Here is a 16,684-nt window from a genome sequence, read left to right as displayed (position 1 = left end):
GCCTTGTGTCTGAAAAATATTTGAAGATCAAGTATGCCATAAACAAGATGCAGCTATTTATTTATGCAATTGTGCATATGATATAAATAAGAATGAATTCTCTCTATTTTGGCATATTTCGTTGATTTTGCTTTTCTACGCCTAAATTCGACATGTGCGTTTACTTGGATGTTTCCTGTGAAACTGCGTGCATTTCCTTACGCCTTTTCCAAGGTTTCTTGAAAACTATTCTAGCTGTGATCAGACCTCAGCATCTTAGAGTCTGCATTTCTAGCTCAATTTGGGGGCTTTTATCCATTATAAGAAATCTTGGCCTGGTATGTGTGTTGGGCAACTGTCCATGAAAGTAGGCCAGGGGTTGAAAGGCCTTCAACTAGTATCCCATTCCTTGTTGCTCTACCCCTGAGCTAGAGCTGAGTATCTGCCTTGCACGCAGAAGGTCCCAGGTGCAATCCCAGGCATCTCCAGGTAACACTGGCAATGTCCCCTGTCTGGAACTCTGGAGAGCGGCTGCCAGTCAGTGTAGACAGTACTGAGCTAGATGGACCAAGGATCTGATTCGGTGTGAAGCAGCTTCCTGTGGCCTGCACAGTTTTGTCCAGTTTTGCTTTGTCACACTGCTTTGCTACCTGCTCAGTCTTACCTAATCTGGTGCCAACCACATGTTGTGGACTACAGCTCCTGTCGCCTTGACCATTGGTCATGCTGGCTGGAGCTGATGGGAATTGCACTCCTAAACATCTGGAGGGCACCAGGTAGGGGACGTTTGCTTTAGGGGTAGACGGAGCAAAGTAGTAGTCGAGAGTATCTCTGAGCATATCCACAGCCTTTTCCCCTTCAGCTCTGAATAACATGCAAATGTGGGTTCTGGGATTTGGTCTTGCAGAACAAATTGTGCAAGTTCTATGCAGGGTTTTATTCCCTTAGAAACTTGGCTTTTCCTTCCTTCTTTCCCTGCTTCTAGACGTCTGTTGAATGACTCCTTAATCTCTCCTCCTAGGCAAGTAAGGCAGAGACTGAAGGACAGAGTGGCAGAAATGAAGGAGAAAGTCCCAGGTTTCAGACCAGGCCTTGCAATTCTACAGGTAGTAGCTGTGTGTGTATTTGTTAGAACAAATTAAACCAGAACTATCACTAGAAGCTAAAATGATGAAACTGGGGTTATCATAGTTTGGACACATCATGAGAAGACATGATTCACTGGAAAAGACAATAATGATGGGAAAAACAGAAGGGAGTAGAAAAAGAGGAAGGCCAAACAAGAGATAGGTTGATTCCATAAAGGAAGCCACAGACCTGAACTTACAAGATCTTAGCAGGGTGGTCCATGACAGATGCTACTGGAGGTCACTGATTCATAGGGTCGCCATAAGTCATAATCAACTTGAAGGCACATAACAACAAAAAACAGGCATTACAGCAGCCTTCGCCAACTTGGCGCCCTCCATATGTTTTGTACTACAACTCCCATCAGCCCCAGCCTGCACATGGGATGTGAGTTGTAATCCAAAACACATGGAGGACGTCAGTTTGGGGAAGACTTCTTTACAGGCTCTTAGGCCAAATAATGGCCCGGTCAAGTTAACGTCCACAGAAATGCATATACTATAGCAAAGTGTCCATAACAATGCATATATTCGTGAAAATAAACATGCAAAAATGCAATATGTTAGAGAAAACTGTTCTGCAAAAATGGGTAGATCAGGCAAAAACGCATACAAAAATGTTCATCTTATTTGCACTAAAATGCTGATGAGTGGTTTAACAATCCATCCCTCTTCCCAGGGCAACTCTGGGAACTAGTGCTGCAAGGGGAATAGGGGTCTCCAAACAACTCTCAGCAGCCTAAAAAAACTACAATTCCCAGGGTTCCTTGGGGGAAGCCATGACAGTTTAAAGTGGTACCATAGTACTTTAAATGTATAGTGCAGATGGAGCCTTAGCAGGGGTTTGCCATGGTCCCTGCAGCTGTACAGGAGCCCAACTAAACCACCCAAAGCTTCCTGAAAGAAAGACTCAAATGCCTGAGGTCCGAGAGATCAGTGAATGTCTGGAAGTTTGTTGAAGGAGAGTTTCTTATTCTTTCCCCCTTCCACAAAGCCTCTCTGGGGAGTTGAGGGGCCCCTCCTGAGTCATGTGGGATGTGGAGCGGGGCCCTACTGGGAGAAGGCGGAATTGCCCCAAATCAGGAGTGCTGCTGGTTTTGTGTGACTCCTCCACCCCACCCCATCCTGCACAGTGAAGGAGGGTGCCCTGATCCTCCGGAGGAGGGTTTTTTTTGGGGGGGGAGGTGGATGAAAAGTGGGGATGGGAAACTCTTGTTCTGTAAAGTTCCTTAAGCTACGTTATCTTCAGAACCAAGTCAAATACAAGTGAAATAAATTGCTCTCTCTTATTGCCCCCCTTTTTTCTCCCCTAAAAGGTTGGTGATCGGGATGATTCAAACCTCTACATTAGCATGAAACTGAAGGCTGCTGCTGAGGTAAGTCTTCCCACCCACCCCCAATAGCATAGGATTCTCTGGAGAGTTTCATCCCCCCCTCCTTCTTGGCTTTGAATAGAAAGGCTGAGAGGCACAGCCATGTTGCAGCCCAGGGAATACCACTGGCACACTCTCCCTGTGACTCAAGGAGAGGACCTGGTTGCAGTTTCAACAGCATGTGTAGGAGTGGTAGCTCTACACTACTCTTTCCCTTCCTAGGGTGGAAGGGTGGCACATCAGCACTCTGGGAGGAGCATTGTGGTGACCAAGAGAATTTGTTTTAAACTTTTTAAAATGTATTTTACATTGTTGTGACCCGCCCTGGGATCTTGTGGTGATGAGTGGGGGATAATAATAAGTGAGACCCTGTGCCAGCATAGGACACCTCTGCTCAGAGATCTGCACTGGTTGACTATGTGTTACCGGGCAAAGTTCCCAGGCAAAGTGGCTTTTGATACCATTGACCACAGTATCCTTCTGGGCTGACTTGGTGGTTCCCACCCTATCTCCAGGTGACCTCAGAGGTTAGGAGTGCCTTTTACTGGCTTTGGCTGGTAAGAGAGCTGCGGCCGCTTCTGGACTGGGATAGCCTGACTACTGTTGCCCATGCACTGGTAACCTCCAGGCTGGATTACTGTCTCACTCTGGTCAGCAACTGTGCTGCAGCAATTTGCACTAACTGTTGTTTCTGGGTCAAGTGCGAGGGACACCCCGTACAGAGTGCATTACAGTGGTCCAGCCCTTGAGGTCACCAATGCCTGCACTACTGTGGTCAGGCTCGTCGAAGAACGGTCATAGCTGTAGTACCAGGTGCAGCTGGTGAAAAGCGCTTCTATTTCCATTTCAAAAAGAGGGTCCCTTTTGGGTGTGTGTTGGGGAGAGAAGAGGAAAAGGGTTCAGCTCGGCTCTACATATGACGATCTTACAAAATGAGAGCATCACCTTGCTATGTTTCATCCAATCATGTTACAACTCATGAAATCTAATTTTTTTTATGGTTCTCTTGCTTTTCCAGATTGGGATCAATGCCAATCACATCAAACTGCCAAACACTGCAACAGAAGCTGAGGTAATCCTGTTTGCTTTACAGATCTCTTTGGGTGGGCTTTATAGTTTGACAGGGAGATCCTGTTGCTTTCCCTTGGATATGTTTTCTTCTGAAGGTGCATCAGGGACCTTGAACCACAGTCCCCAGCCTTCTGCTGCCTGAGATCTTTTTCAGTTGGAGGTGCCTGGAATTGAACCTAGGACCTTCCTGTGATGCTTGAGATCTGTCATTGTGCTATGAAGCTGAATGATGGAAGATTCAGGACAGACAAAAGAAAGTACTTCTTCACACAGTGCATAGTTAAAATCTCTGAACATTATGCTGATGGATGAAAAATTTGCACAGCCAACCCAGATCTTGTAAGCACGTTTGCTTAACCTACCTGAAAGCAGTTGCCAGCATCCATCTATGCTTTAAGGGTAAAATAAAATGTAAAACTAAGAGTGAAGGCAGATATAAAACTTAACAAGAAAGCACAGTGTGTTTCTCAGCCGTAAGGGGAACCTTGCATCTTCCCACCTTGCATTTTATTGACAGACTACATGCAACAAATTGAATGCACCGGACGAAGTCTTGTGTCCAGTCCTGGGTGCCCATCACCACACCTTGTGGCTGCAAATTCCTTAAATTAATAACGCACTGTATGAAGAAGTCCGTTATTTTGCCTGTCTGGAACCTCCTGCCAATCAGTCTGGTTGAAAGACCCTAAGTGCAAGGGAGTTCTCTTCACTCACCAAAAGTAAGAAGAGGCACAAGTGCAAGCGCCTGCGCGTGCACGCTAGTCAGTATTCAAAAGCTTCATATAGAAAATGAATTAACCCAGGTGTGATCCAATGAAACGGAATGCTGGATTTTCAGGGCAGACAAAAGAAAGCACTTCTTCTCACAGCCCATAGATAAACTATGGAATTTGCTCCCACAAGACGCAGCGACAGCCACCAACTTGGACGGCTTTAGAAGAGAATTAGGCAAATTCATGGAGGGTAAAGCTCTCAATGGCTATTATTATTATTATCTTTATTTATACCCCGCCCTTTTTCCAAACTGGAACTCAAGGCGGCTTCCAGATAAAAATAAGTACATATCATTAAGAACCTATAAAAATATAAAACATATAAACATATAAAATCAACATTAAAACAAGATTAAACTATTAAGATGTTAAAACCAATTAGATATACACTTAAAATACTGCAACCCAGTTTAGGGGCATACAGGCAAAACAATAACATACAGCATCCTCTTCAGTCACTACCCTTAGAACCTTCAGTTCCAAAGGCCTGCCGGAAGAAAAAAGTCTTTAGCTGTCGGCGGAAGGACTGCACAGCCAATCTTGCCTCCCTAGGGAGGGAGTTCCAGAGCCTAGGGGCAGCCACCGAAAAGGCCCTATGATGGCTCTGCTTCCACAGTGGGAGACAGTATACTTCTGAATACCAGTTGATGGAAACTGCAGGAGTGGAGAGTACTTTGTGCTCAGGTTTTGCTTGTGGGTTTCCCATTGGCATCTGGTTGGTCACTGTGAAAAGAGAATACTGTCCTGGTCCAGCAGGACTCTTCTCATAGCATTTACCAGGGCTGTGGAGTCGGTGCGCCAAACCTTCAACTCCGACTCCAACTCCTCTATTTTTCTACTGTCCGACTCCGACTCCACCCAAAATTGCTTCCGACTCCACGACTCCAACTCCAACTCCACAGCCCTGGAAAGCGCTGTAAATGTCTTTTTAAATTGGAAGCTCTCATAGGAGCATTTTTATCGCTGCCTGAATATGCGCTGATCTTGACATCACAGCATTTGTCTTCATCTGGGTCCTGTGTCATACGCTGACACACAAAATGTTTTCCATCCTGAGTTATGGTGAAATGCTCAAGTACAGCTGACTTCATGGGAAGCTTCTTTGACATTGTGAATTTATATTTTTTTAAAATTTTCAATCGAAATTTATTTTGAAGCCGGAGTTGGAGTTGGTACATTTCTACCGACTCCGACTCCACCCAAAATTGCTTCCGACTCCACGACTCCGCAGCCCTGGCGTTTACCCTCCCTACCCTCACCTACAAGGGAGATTCTCTGTTCTTGGAAACACATTCACAGTTGCAGAATTGCTGGTAACCATTAATTAAAGGGTACCTGTAAACTTTTTATCACTAGGTTTGCAGTGTATCATTCCCTCTGTTTCCAATTTAAGTCTTCCTGTGCTTACTGAAGGTTTAGCCAAAACGGCAAAAAAACAAAAATCGCAACCCCACACAAGAGGGAGGAATTGGACTTAGGCTAACCCCAATGTTTGCAGGTGCTCAAAATATTTGAGCCTTATAAGGGCTCAGTGGCACAGAAACTTGACTGGCTGAGAGAGAGAAAAACTGAGAGCCAGGTGGGAGGGGGAATGGAATGGAGTGGCTGGGAAAGAAGTGGAGAGAAAGGTGCACAGATACCAAAAAAAAAGTGTAGAAAGAACCATCCCATTGTCTGGATAGGTAATTTCCTGTTCTTATGGAGGAGTTACTTTTAAATGCCTCAAGGATGAAAGTGAAATCTGCCGCCAGACATCAGTGGAGGTATTTCAGCGTAGCTGGGATTGGGCACAAAAGTGTCCCCCCTTCCAAATAACACAACCCCAAAATGGAAGGAGAAACTCTGAAACCATGAGGACTAGCATGATCAATAGACACAGATTGCTGACTAACTGAGGGGAGGGAGAATAAAAGGGTGTAGGAATGGAACAGAATGGCTGGAACCCTAAACACTGGTTTATTCCTAATGTGTCTTCCCCCCCCCTTGCTCTGTTCCTCCTTTGAAACATTCAGGTGCTGAGGTGCATCAACTGTCTGAATGACGACTCTGCTGTTCATGGATTTATAGTGCAATTGCCTTTGGATTCCAAAAAGCCCATCAACACTGAGAAGATAACCAATGCTGTGGCACCTGAGAAGGATGTGGATGGGTAAGCTTGGGAATGTCTTGTCTAAATTCTTGGAGAACTGCTGCAGTCAGTGAAGACAGTACTGAACTAGGTGGACCGGTGGTCTGACTTTGTATAAAGCAGCTTTCTGTATTTTCACAGTGAGCGTGTAGTTTGTTTGCAGTGAGGAATCTTTCATATATACATGATATATATATATAAATATATATATAATATATATATATATATATATAAAATCTTCCTTATGCTGAGTCAGACCATTGATCTCACTAGCTCAGTATTGGCCACATGACTTGCAGCAGCTGTCCAGGAGTTTAGGCAGCCCCATCTAGAGACTTTAAAGTTGACAATGAGGACATTGAACTTGTCAAGGATTATCAATACCTTGGCACAGTCCTTAACCAAAATGGAAACAATAGTCAAGAAATCAGAAGAAGGCTAGGACTGGGGAGGACAGCAGTGAGAGAACTAGAAAAGGTCCTCAAATGCAAAGATGTATCACTGAACACTAACGTCAGGATCATTCAGACCATGGTATTCCCGATCTCTATGTATGGATGTGAAAGTTGGACAGTGAAAAAAGCGGATAAGAGAAAAATCAACTCATTTGAAATGTGGTGTTGGAGGAGAGCTTTGCGCATACCATGGACTGCGAAAAAGACAAATAATTGGGTGTTAGAACAAATTAAACCAGAACTGTCACTAGAAGCTAAAATGATGAAACTGAGGTTATCACACTTTGGACACATCATGAGAAGACATGATTCACTAGAAAAGACAATAATGCTGGGAAAAACAGCAGGGAGTAGAAAAAGAGGAAGGCCAAACAAGAGATGGATTGATTCCGTAAAGGAAGCCACAGACCTGAACTTACAAGATCTGAACAGGGTGGTCCATGACAGATGCTGCTGGAAGTCGCTGATTCACAGGGTCGCCATAAGTCGTAATCGACTTGGAGGCGCATAACAACAACATATCACTCTACCGATTCAGTGGCACAGAGGCCTTCTTGAGTTTGCTTGTCACAAGTGAGTCTTCTGGGGATTTGTATCTTCCTCTTGCTTCCTTCTCTGTGTATGGCTCGTACTGTTCGATGCACTACCAGACAGCTAGCAAATGCTGAGCCTGAGTGCATTCTTTTGGAAAAGTGCAATTGTATGTTCTCTTATGGTCGTAGGCAGGGATGGAGAATCGGTGGCTCTTCCGGTGTTGTTGGACTGCAGTTCCTGTCAACCCTGACCGCTGGCCGTATTCGCTGGGGCTGATAGGAGCTGGAGTCCAGCATTATCTGGAGGGCCACAGTGTCCCCAACTCTGCTGTCATAAGCCTTTCGGCAAGCAAGACTAGCAACTCCTGGCTTTAGATGTGAGAAAGTCACAAACCGTCAACATCACATGAATGTAAGGCAAAGGGATTTCAGTACAGCTCCATATTCCTTCTAGAACAGGTACAAGATCCTTTTATGTTCCTTTCTGGAGGATGTGGAGCCCCAGCTTGCCCCAGAGTTAGGGTGAGATGGTAGAATTCCGGCTGGCTTAAGCTTCTTCGGAGACTGCTGACCGCCTGCTCTTCTGCTTCACCCTTTTCAGCTTGAGCAGCGTTAACGCAGGGAAGCTCTCGCGTGGTGACCTTGGCGACTGCTTCATTCCCTGTACGCCTAAAGGGTGCATGGAGCTGATCAGGCAAACAGGTGAGCCAGGGAAGGATGTGGGGGATAACTGCTTTAGTATAGATGTGGGTGCTACTGTGAAAACAAACCTATTACAGTCCTGGTGGCTTGGGGTGTGTGCTGTGCGGGGACCAAGCCAGCTATTAGCTGCCTTAACCCAGGTGTGGAGAACCTTTCTCGGCCCAAGGGCCGCATTCCCTTCTGGGCAACCTTCCGGGGGCCACAAGCCAGCAGCAGGCAGGACCAGAGGCAAAAGTGGGTGGAGCAACTAATGCAAATGGTACCTGTGTACGGTAGGATAGTTTCTGCACACGCTCACACACCCCACTCTATCCTCAGAGCTCAAGGGCACATTCCACCCAGGGCATGAACACTCAAGGAGGGTGCCAAGCAAGGGCCCAGGAGGGGTGTGGCCTGGGAGAGTCCTGAGGGCCAGATAGAGAGGCCTGGAGGGCCACATTCAGCCCTGGGCCTGTGGTTCCCCCTTCCTTTAACCACCTGGAGAGGAGGTGCGAAAGGATTGGGTTCAGCCTTGGCCAGCTGCTGCTGACTGGGCTTACAAAGACTGGCAGGGAGAGAAACAGTTGAGGAGCATCTTTATGTGGGTCAATATCTGGGCAAGGATTCTAAAAGTGTTCTGAAACACCATTTTGGTGAACTTCCAGAATCTTTAAATGCATATTTGGCTGAAGCACTGTCGCTGTCACACGAGTCTTTCTTCTGAGTCGTACAGTCTGAAGCACAAAAGCAGATGTGACCCCAGTGTCTTCTGCTTGGCTTTGCTGGAACAGAAAAGGCATCTGTCTGCTTCAGTACACAGTCTCCGACAGTGGGCAGCCAGTCAGTGTAGAGCTACAATGGCCCAGTGGGTCTGGCTTAGTATAAAGAAGTTTCCTATGCTCCTGTGGTGGTAGCAGGAGTTCAGTGAGGGCCTGGAAACCACAAATACGGGGCTGGCTAGCAAGGCCAGCCAAAACTGGTTGATCTCTGCACATCATTATTATAATTTCCTAAATTTCCATCTCGCGCTTCCTCTCAAAGGAGCCCAGAGCAGCACACAACAAAACAGTAAAAAAATACAATTCATTAAATAAAATAAAAATTAGAAAACATTTTAAAAAGTCAGTCATATATCCTCACATACTCTTCCTGCCTTGAAATTATCTTGCAGCCATTAAATGCCTAGGTAAACAGGAATGTTTTTAAATTCCTCCTGAATGTCAGTAATGAGGGAGACAGGCACATCTCCCCAGGCAGGGCATTCCGCAAATGGAGAACTACCACTAAAAAGGCCCTGTCGTAGTTCAGTGCCAATTGGACAGCACTAGCAACAGGGACTCCTCTACCAGTTGTGGGGCCCAAGATGGTTGATAATTGAAGGAAGTGCTGTTTTAGGTACTTGAGTGCCACGCCGTAATGCTAAATTAGTATTACCAGAAGCTGCCATAAAGATGTTGTCAGAGATTGCCCCCCTGAGATTCCTTGGCCTCAACACTTGCTTCTGAGAACGGTCGCTGCTTCCCAGGCAAACTCTCTCTCTTTCCAGATTAGGATTACGGTAGAAACTGCCACCACCCCTTTTTTTAGCTTCTTACTCTGAGGAAGAGGACTTCAGAGTGCTGAGATGCTAGAGCAAACCTATTGTTACACTTAGCCATTAACTCACACTAATCAACCATAGTCAGTACTCAAGGACTGGATTTTAGAGTCCTTAGCTCCAAGCAATGCACACCATTAAGAAAAGGATAATTTTATTTAAAAGAAAAGAAAAGTACATACAAAAAGAGTAGAATTTGTTTTCTTAAAAGCCAATTGCCCTCAGCTGGGCTATAAGAGACACTTAGGCATAACAATAGTGAGAGATTCAAACAGACAATAGCAAATAACAGACTTACAATCTATCCCTGCTCACTTCTGCAACGCTTGGTTCCCAGCAGCATAACAGTAAGTCAGTCAGGTCCAGAAGTTGGAATTAGGAAATGGAGATGGGAACAAGAATGGGAACAAACAACTGAAGGATCACCCTTCATTTTTATGGAGTTTTGCTGGCAATAGGAAGGGGGGCCAATTAGCCATCCTTGGCGCCCCTTCCGTGAGCACGTTCTTTGAAGATAAGGGGGGCTAGACAGTCCTCCCCCAGGGGTCCTGATCTGCAATGCCCACTTTTCCTGACTTTGATCTCCGGAAGCAGATAAGAGATAACAGATAAGGTTCAGTTGCATCTTCCTGACATTTGTAAATTGCCTGTCTGGCACTGAGCCTTGGACTTCCGCAGCCGAGTGTCCCAGGGATCCCCAAAGCTCCCAGAATTCCTTCTGGTTGAACCATTTTAGCTTGACCAAAGTTAACTATTCTTGACAGATGTGCTCTTGAGAGATCTCATGGGGCACTGTGGGGAGTAGGAACATAAGCCTTATATAAGCTTCCTTGTGTGGTCCCCTATAGGAAATTTCTACTTGCCACAGGTGACCGAGTGAGTGCAATACAATTCTGAACTAGGGACCTGTGGAAAAACTCATGGATGGGCTGCCAGGTTGCTGACAGAGCATAGGAAATGACCTTAGGGTTAGGTCCCACCATTTGTCTATCTTGCTCAATATTGTTTACTCTGGCTGGCAGCAGCACTCCAGGGTCCCATAGCTTTGCCACTGAGTTACGGTCTAAAGATAGGGAGCACTGGAATCCCACAGGGCTCAGATATAGTGGAATATGTAAATGCCATGCCCAGGTTTTCTGGGGCTTCGATGCTAAATCTGATCTCTATTTTTCAGGGGTTCAAGTGGCAGGCAAAAGAGCTGTGGTGATTGGGCGTAGTAAGATAGTTGGCGCTCCAATGCATGACCTCCTGCTCTGGAACCATGCAACTGTAACGACATGCCATTCCAAGACCGCATCCCTAGCTGAGGAGGTAAGGCTGGAAGACTGTTTGTTTGTTTATATATATTATTGTAGTCATATCCCACCTTTCCTCCAAGGAGCTCAAGGTGGCATGCCAACATGGTTCTCCCCCTCCCACTTTTATCCTCACAACAACCCTGTGAGGTAGCTTAGGTTGAGAGATTGTGCCTGGCCCAAGGTCACTCAGCGACTTTCATGGCTGAGCAGGGATTTGAACCCTGGTCTCCCAGGTCCCAGTCCAGCACTCTTAACCACTACGCCATACACCCTCTTGTGATGATGATGATGTTGTTAAATTTATTGCCCACCCTTCACTAGCAGGTCCCGGGACAGTTTAAATTCATAGTCCCAGGACTAGGGTGGCTCCTGAAAACACACAACTCAGGTGTCAAAGGCCAGGGGTAAAGAGGTACATCTTCAGCACGCGTCAACACCTTGCGGTGCTTTTAAGTACAAGTATTTTGTTGCTGATGGGTGCTCTTGAAGCCATCAACAGGTGGTTGTCTAAAACGTCTGGAGGGTACCAGGTTTGTGAAGGCTGACTTAAGTTCTTATTTATTGACCTAAGATGATCCTGTTCCTTTCATGGACTCTTGCAGCGGAGGATGGTACGTTAGGGCGAGTTAGACCCTGCCCCACCAACCTCAGCCTGCCATCAGCCAGCCCCCACCTGCCTGCCTTCTTACTTCCAAGCAGGCCAGAGAGTGGCACTGGCTGTTGGCTTCCTCCTCCCACGTCTCCATGTTGCCCCTTGTTGAACTCAGCAGGGAGGAGGAAGGGGACAATATGAGAATGAGTTGGCTCTGCCTGTGATTGGCTCTGGCTCCACCTACTGTTGGGCTCCAGATTTACGCCCCACCAGTCCCAAAGGACACTAGCTGCTATTTGGTTCTTCTCTTCTCCCTGCCTTTAGTCATTTCTTTTTAAATAGAGGGATTGCTTGAAAATGGGGGAGAGGAGGGATGGAGCAAGAGCGAAGGGTGATACAGCTTGATTGTGGGGCTCTGGACTACTGATGCATGCTGTGTTTGCAGGTAAGCAAAGCAGATATCCTGGTGGTTGCAGCTGGCAAGGCTGAGATGGTGAAAGGTGAATGGGTTAAACCCGGTGCAGTAGTCATCGACTGTGGAATCAACTACATACCAGGTAATAATAGAAAGTGATTTTTTAAGAGAATGCTTGATGAGTGTGTGCTGCCTAGTTTGTGTGTGTGGGTCTGCCCTGACCTAGTTCAACTCCCTGCTGATGCAATGGGTTTGAGCCCATAGTGGACAATGTGGTGCAATGGAGACTGGTGGCCCCAGTAAATCTGGCCTGGATTTTAGTCTAAACTTTCCAGGAGCTGTCCAAGGTGCTAAGGTTCCAGGTCAGCTGTCCACTAATTTTTAACTATAGATCGAAGCCTCCCTGTCGCGCAGCAACTGCACTGAGAAATGGCAACATGTGATGTATTTGTTACCCCTTTGGGAATGTCAGTGGGGCAGTGGAGTCTGCTCTGGGTTTCAGTCCAAAATTTCAAGGAGCTTTCAGCACCTTGGACAGCTCTGTGAAAGTTGGGCTAAAACCTGGGGTGGATTTCACTGGACTGCACTGCTCACCTAATCTCCCTTTGTTCAGGTTGCTTCAGCCTACCAAGTTGGAGGGGGGAGGGGCAAAGTCAGCACAGTACAAACACAGCCTGGTAAGGGGTCCCCGCCCCTGATTTAAAGGTACCTCATCCAATTTGCAAGGTGGCGTCTTCTTTTTTTGGTAGATACTTGGCCAGTAAAATTATCCAAAATGGCAGAGGTAAAACTTTCCCCTTATATAGATGCATTGCTTTGGCTAGCTGTATTCAGGTATTAGGACTGTGGGGTTTTTTGTTGCATGCACAGACCCAGAATTTTGTGCCCTGTTTGTTGTCGTTTGCCCAAGTGTTGGATGAAACCTACCACCTAGGAACTGAATTAATGAACCAGAGACTGGCTTGTGTATGTTGCCTCTTTAGAAATAGTTCCCCCTCGCTCCTGCACCTTGATTTAAGAATCCAACTCTCAGGTTCTTAAATAAGAGGATTAGTCACACCTGTCAAGCTGTTGCCATCCTCCCACTTATCTGTGCTTCCATGAGGCCTGTTTTTATAAGTGATTTATTGCAATTATCTAATGGAAGAGTTTAAAAGAAAAAGAAAAGTACTCCTATGACTCCACTGTTTTATTTAATTTGGTGACAGTCATGGCTTACTGAAGAAGCTTGTCAACACAGTGAAGTAAGAAACTGCTTTATTGGGGAAGGGGTGGGAAAGGGTGCATCATTTCTGGCTTTGGTAGCCATTTCCAGATTTCTCGTTGCCAGACCCTGCCCAACCCCTGCCCTGGAACGTGTGCTGCCCTTTGGACTCTTCCCAGACTCTGGTCCCATCTGCACTATACATTTAAAGCAGGATCATTATACAGCCACCATAGTGGCTGTATACTATAGCCAGCGTGGATTTTTCACATTCCACAATGTTACATTGAAAATACCCCCATGCCATTCTGATGCTTCCCATAAGCTCAATTCAAAACAAAACCGTACATAACTTATAGTCCTGAACTCAGAAACACTTACTTAACAACCCTGTAAATTTTCATCGCGATATACAAAACAGTCTGAGAGAATCGAGAGTTCAAAGTCTAAAAAAAGAGAGAGAGAAAACTCAGACCTCTTTTGGACTTTTTTTGTGTGAGAGTTCTCATAATCTCTTGAAATTCATTAAAAATCAACCATGTTCACAGAGTAGCTGTAGTCCTATTACTGACCTTGCCCCATACTCTGGCCTTCATCTTCTGCAGTTTAAAAGGTAAAAGAATGCCTGGCTGATGTTTAATTAATTTAAGAAATTTTACATTAAACTCAATGATAACGTTTGGCATGCTCAGTGATTTGGGAAAATACACACACATACACACTGTTCAGGAGGTAGCCCTCCTGACTGTCTGGAGAGGTTTGGGGGCAGGACAGGTGGTTTCAGGGGTGCAGTTGGAAAGTTTCCTTCTGTGAACTTCCTTAATTCCTTTGGATCCAAGCCCAGAACTCCCCTTTAATGTAGAAGTGATTCAGAAGGCAGAAGGCAAACGTGTGCATGTAGAGAAGCAGGTTTGTGCATGCACAGACATCTGGGGTATAATTCTTAGAGAGGTTGGAAGCAGTTACAAGCTTGGGAGTTGTCAGATGGAGGCACTGGCGTGGTCCTGAACATGAGTTTGATGATTGCTGCTAAGGAGACATGGACTGCTTACGTGAAGCTTCATAAAGGGAGGCAATAGTTTAATGATCTTGAGAACAACTGGTCTTGTTCTGTGGGTTATTGAGGTAGGGACATCAAACAGACCAATGTCAGGATCAAAGGCTTTTTAACAGAAATACGTATCATGAAACAGAGTTTTATTTGATGAATGGGTTACATGGCACTGGTATCAAATTATTCATTATGCTTAAAATTGTTATGTTTAAAATGTGGGTATATTTACATAAAGGATAAGGTGCTCTAAAGATCTCTGCTGGATATGTTCTGGTCTAAAGCAGCCTTCACCAACCTAGCAGCCTCCAGATGTTTTGGGCTACATCTCGCATCACAGCTGGCTGGGGCTGATGGGAGGTGTAGTTGGAAACATCTGGGGGATGCCAGGTTGGCAAAGGCTGCTCTGGAATGAGAGAATGTGTGAAAAGCACTGATGATTCCCCCTGCTTCCCCAAGAACCTATTGGTAACACTAAGTGTGGGTGACAAGTGTTAAGTTTTTCTGCAGTATTTTAAGTTTACCTCCCCTGTCATGAGGGCTAGAGACTTTGCATGGGGCTGTGTGTATTTAAATGAAAATTGAGAAGCCTGTGGAGGCCAGGGATATTTCATGGTATGTCACTGCAGTGTGCAGTGAACTAATGCAAGTTAGTTCCCTTCTCAGTGGCATTCACCACTTACCTACCTTCACTGGCTGTTGTTCCTGAAGAGGTACACACACACATTAAGCTAAGTGCTTGAAAGGTTGCTTCCCACCTTTATACACTAGAAGCTAAAATGATGAAACTGAGGTTATCATACTTTGGACATATAATGAGAAGACAGGATTCACTAGAAAAGCCAACAATGCTGGGAAAAACAGAAGGGAGTAGAAAAAGAGGAAGGCCAAACAAGAGATGGACTGATTCCATAAAAGAAGTCACAAACCTGAATTTACAAGATCTGAACAGGGTGGTTTATAACATGTGCTCTTGGAGGTCACTGATTCATAGGGTCGCCATAAGTTGTAATTGACTTGAAGGCACATAACAACAACAACAACGAAGATTGTTTTCTTCCAAGCGATTGCCTGGATTTGCTTAGGATAAGGGTGGCTTTGATACATGCAGGACTAAGGTAACACTTAAAAAAAAAAGTTCTATACTGTACATAAGAAGAGCCCAGTTGGATCAGGCCAAAGGCCCTTCATAGTTCAGCATCCTGTTCTTACAGTGCACACAACCAGATGCCTCTGGGAAGCCCACAAGCAGGACACAGCACTCTACCTACTTGCAACTTCTGGCAACTGATATTCAGAGGTACACTGCCGCCGACAGTAGCGGTAGAAAAGAGCCATCGTGGCCAGTAGCCATTGGTAGCCTTCTCCTCCATGAATTTGTCGAGTCTTCTTTTGGAGCCGTCCAATTTAGTGGCCGTAATGGCATCCCATAGGAGGGAATTCCATAGTTTAGAGATGCGCTGTGTGTACTTATTTTGTATGTTCTGAATTTTCCAACATTCAGCTTCATTGGATGGCTCCAAGTTCCAAGTGTTATGAGAGAAGGAGCAAAACGTTTCTCTATCCATTTTGTCTACACCATGCATAATTTTATGCACCTCAGTTTACACAGGGAGACCATACAAATGGGGGTGTTTCATCCATAACCAGTCTCCTCTTGCAGTCTATCTCTTGCTGCTGCAAAAATGTTTCCCCCTCAAAAAAAAAACCTCCCCCTGTTCCTTCCTCGTATTTATTTATTATTGTATTTACATCCTGCCTTTCCTCTAAGAAGCTCAAGGTGGTGTTCATGGCTCTCCTCCTCTCTTTATTATGCTCGCAACAACCCTGTGAGGTAGGTTAGGCTGAGAGATGGAGGTCACCCTTGAGCTTCATGGCTGAGGCGGGATTGAACCCAGGTCCTATTCTGACACCCTAACCACTGCACCATACTGGGTCTCAAAAGCAGTTGGCAGCGTTGCATAGCGGACAACTTTGAAAACACTCAACTTTCCCGTTTAGGTCATAGATATTGAAGAGCACCATCTTAACAGGGTACAGATGCCTGCAGTTTGGTGGAATAAGGTTTTTCAAATGACTTGATAAGGCAACCCTGGCTCCATAGCTTTAATATAGGATTATTCTTCACTTTCTGCTTTCTGTCTCCCCTCGCCTTGCAAATCCCAAGAGTTCTTGCTGCCTTGAAAAGGCTTAAGAAAAGATCAGGCCTTGTTTTTTTGATACATTTATTTTTTAATATATTTTCAACATTTTTGTATATTCTCAGCCGATTATTGACGCCCTCTGAGCGGCTCACAAATTAAAATCGGCAAAATACAAATCCCATCCGTGAAAACAATTGGTACAGCAGCTGCACTAGCACAAAACTGAATATCAAACCAGCATAAAGCCATGTAAAACAACATTA

General features: G+C 45.4%; 1 protein-coding gene across 2 annotated transcripts in view; it reads left to right on the top strand.

Annotated features, from left to right (window-relative positions):
• Positions 1-16,684, top strand: part of MTHFD1 (methylenetetrahydrofolate dehydrogenase, cyclohydrolase and formyltetrahydrofolate synthetase 1) — a 92,408-nt gene that overhangs the window by 11,115 nt on the left and 64,609 nt on the right. For both annotated transcript variants that reach the window (XM_061612365.1, XM_061612366.1), the window contains exons 2-8: positions 1,001-1,085; positions 2,423-2,482; positions 3,498-3,551; positions 6,336-6,472; positions 8,041-8,141; positions 10,892-11,028; positions 12,053-12,164. In XM_061612365.1, the coding sequence (XP_061468349.1) occupies positions 1,001-1,085; positions 2,423-2,482; positions 3,498-3,551; positions 6,336-6,472; positions 8,041-8,141; positions 10,892-11,028; positions 12,053-12,164 (686 nt within the window). The remainder of the gene's footprint in view (positions 1-1,000; positions 1,086-2,422; positions 2,483-3,497; positions 3,552-6,335; positions 6,473-8,040; positions 8,142-10,891; positions 11,029-12,052; positions 12,165-16,684) is intronic.

Source organism: Rhineura floridana, chromosome 2 (assembly GCF_030035675.1).
Source record: "Rhineura floridana isolate rRhiFlo1 chromosome 2, rRhiFlo1.hap2, whole genome shotgun sequence".
NCBI lineage: Eukaryota > Metazoa > Chordata > Lepidosauria > Squamata > Rhineuridae > Rhineura > Rhineura floridana.
The sequence above is the reverse complement of the archived record's forward strand: the minus strand, read 5'-3'. Positions and strand labels throughout refer to the sequence as shown.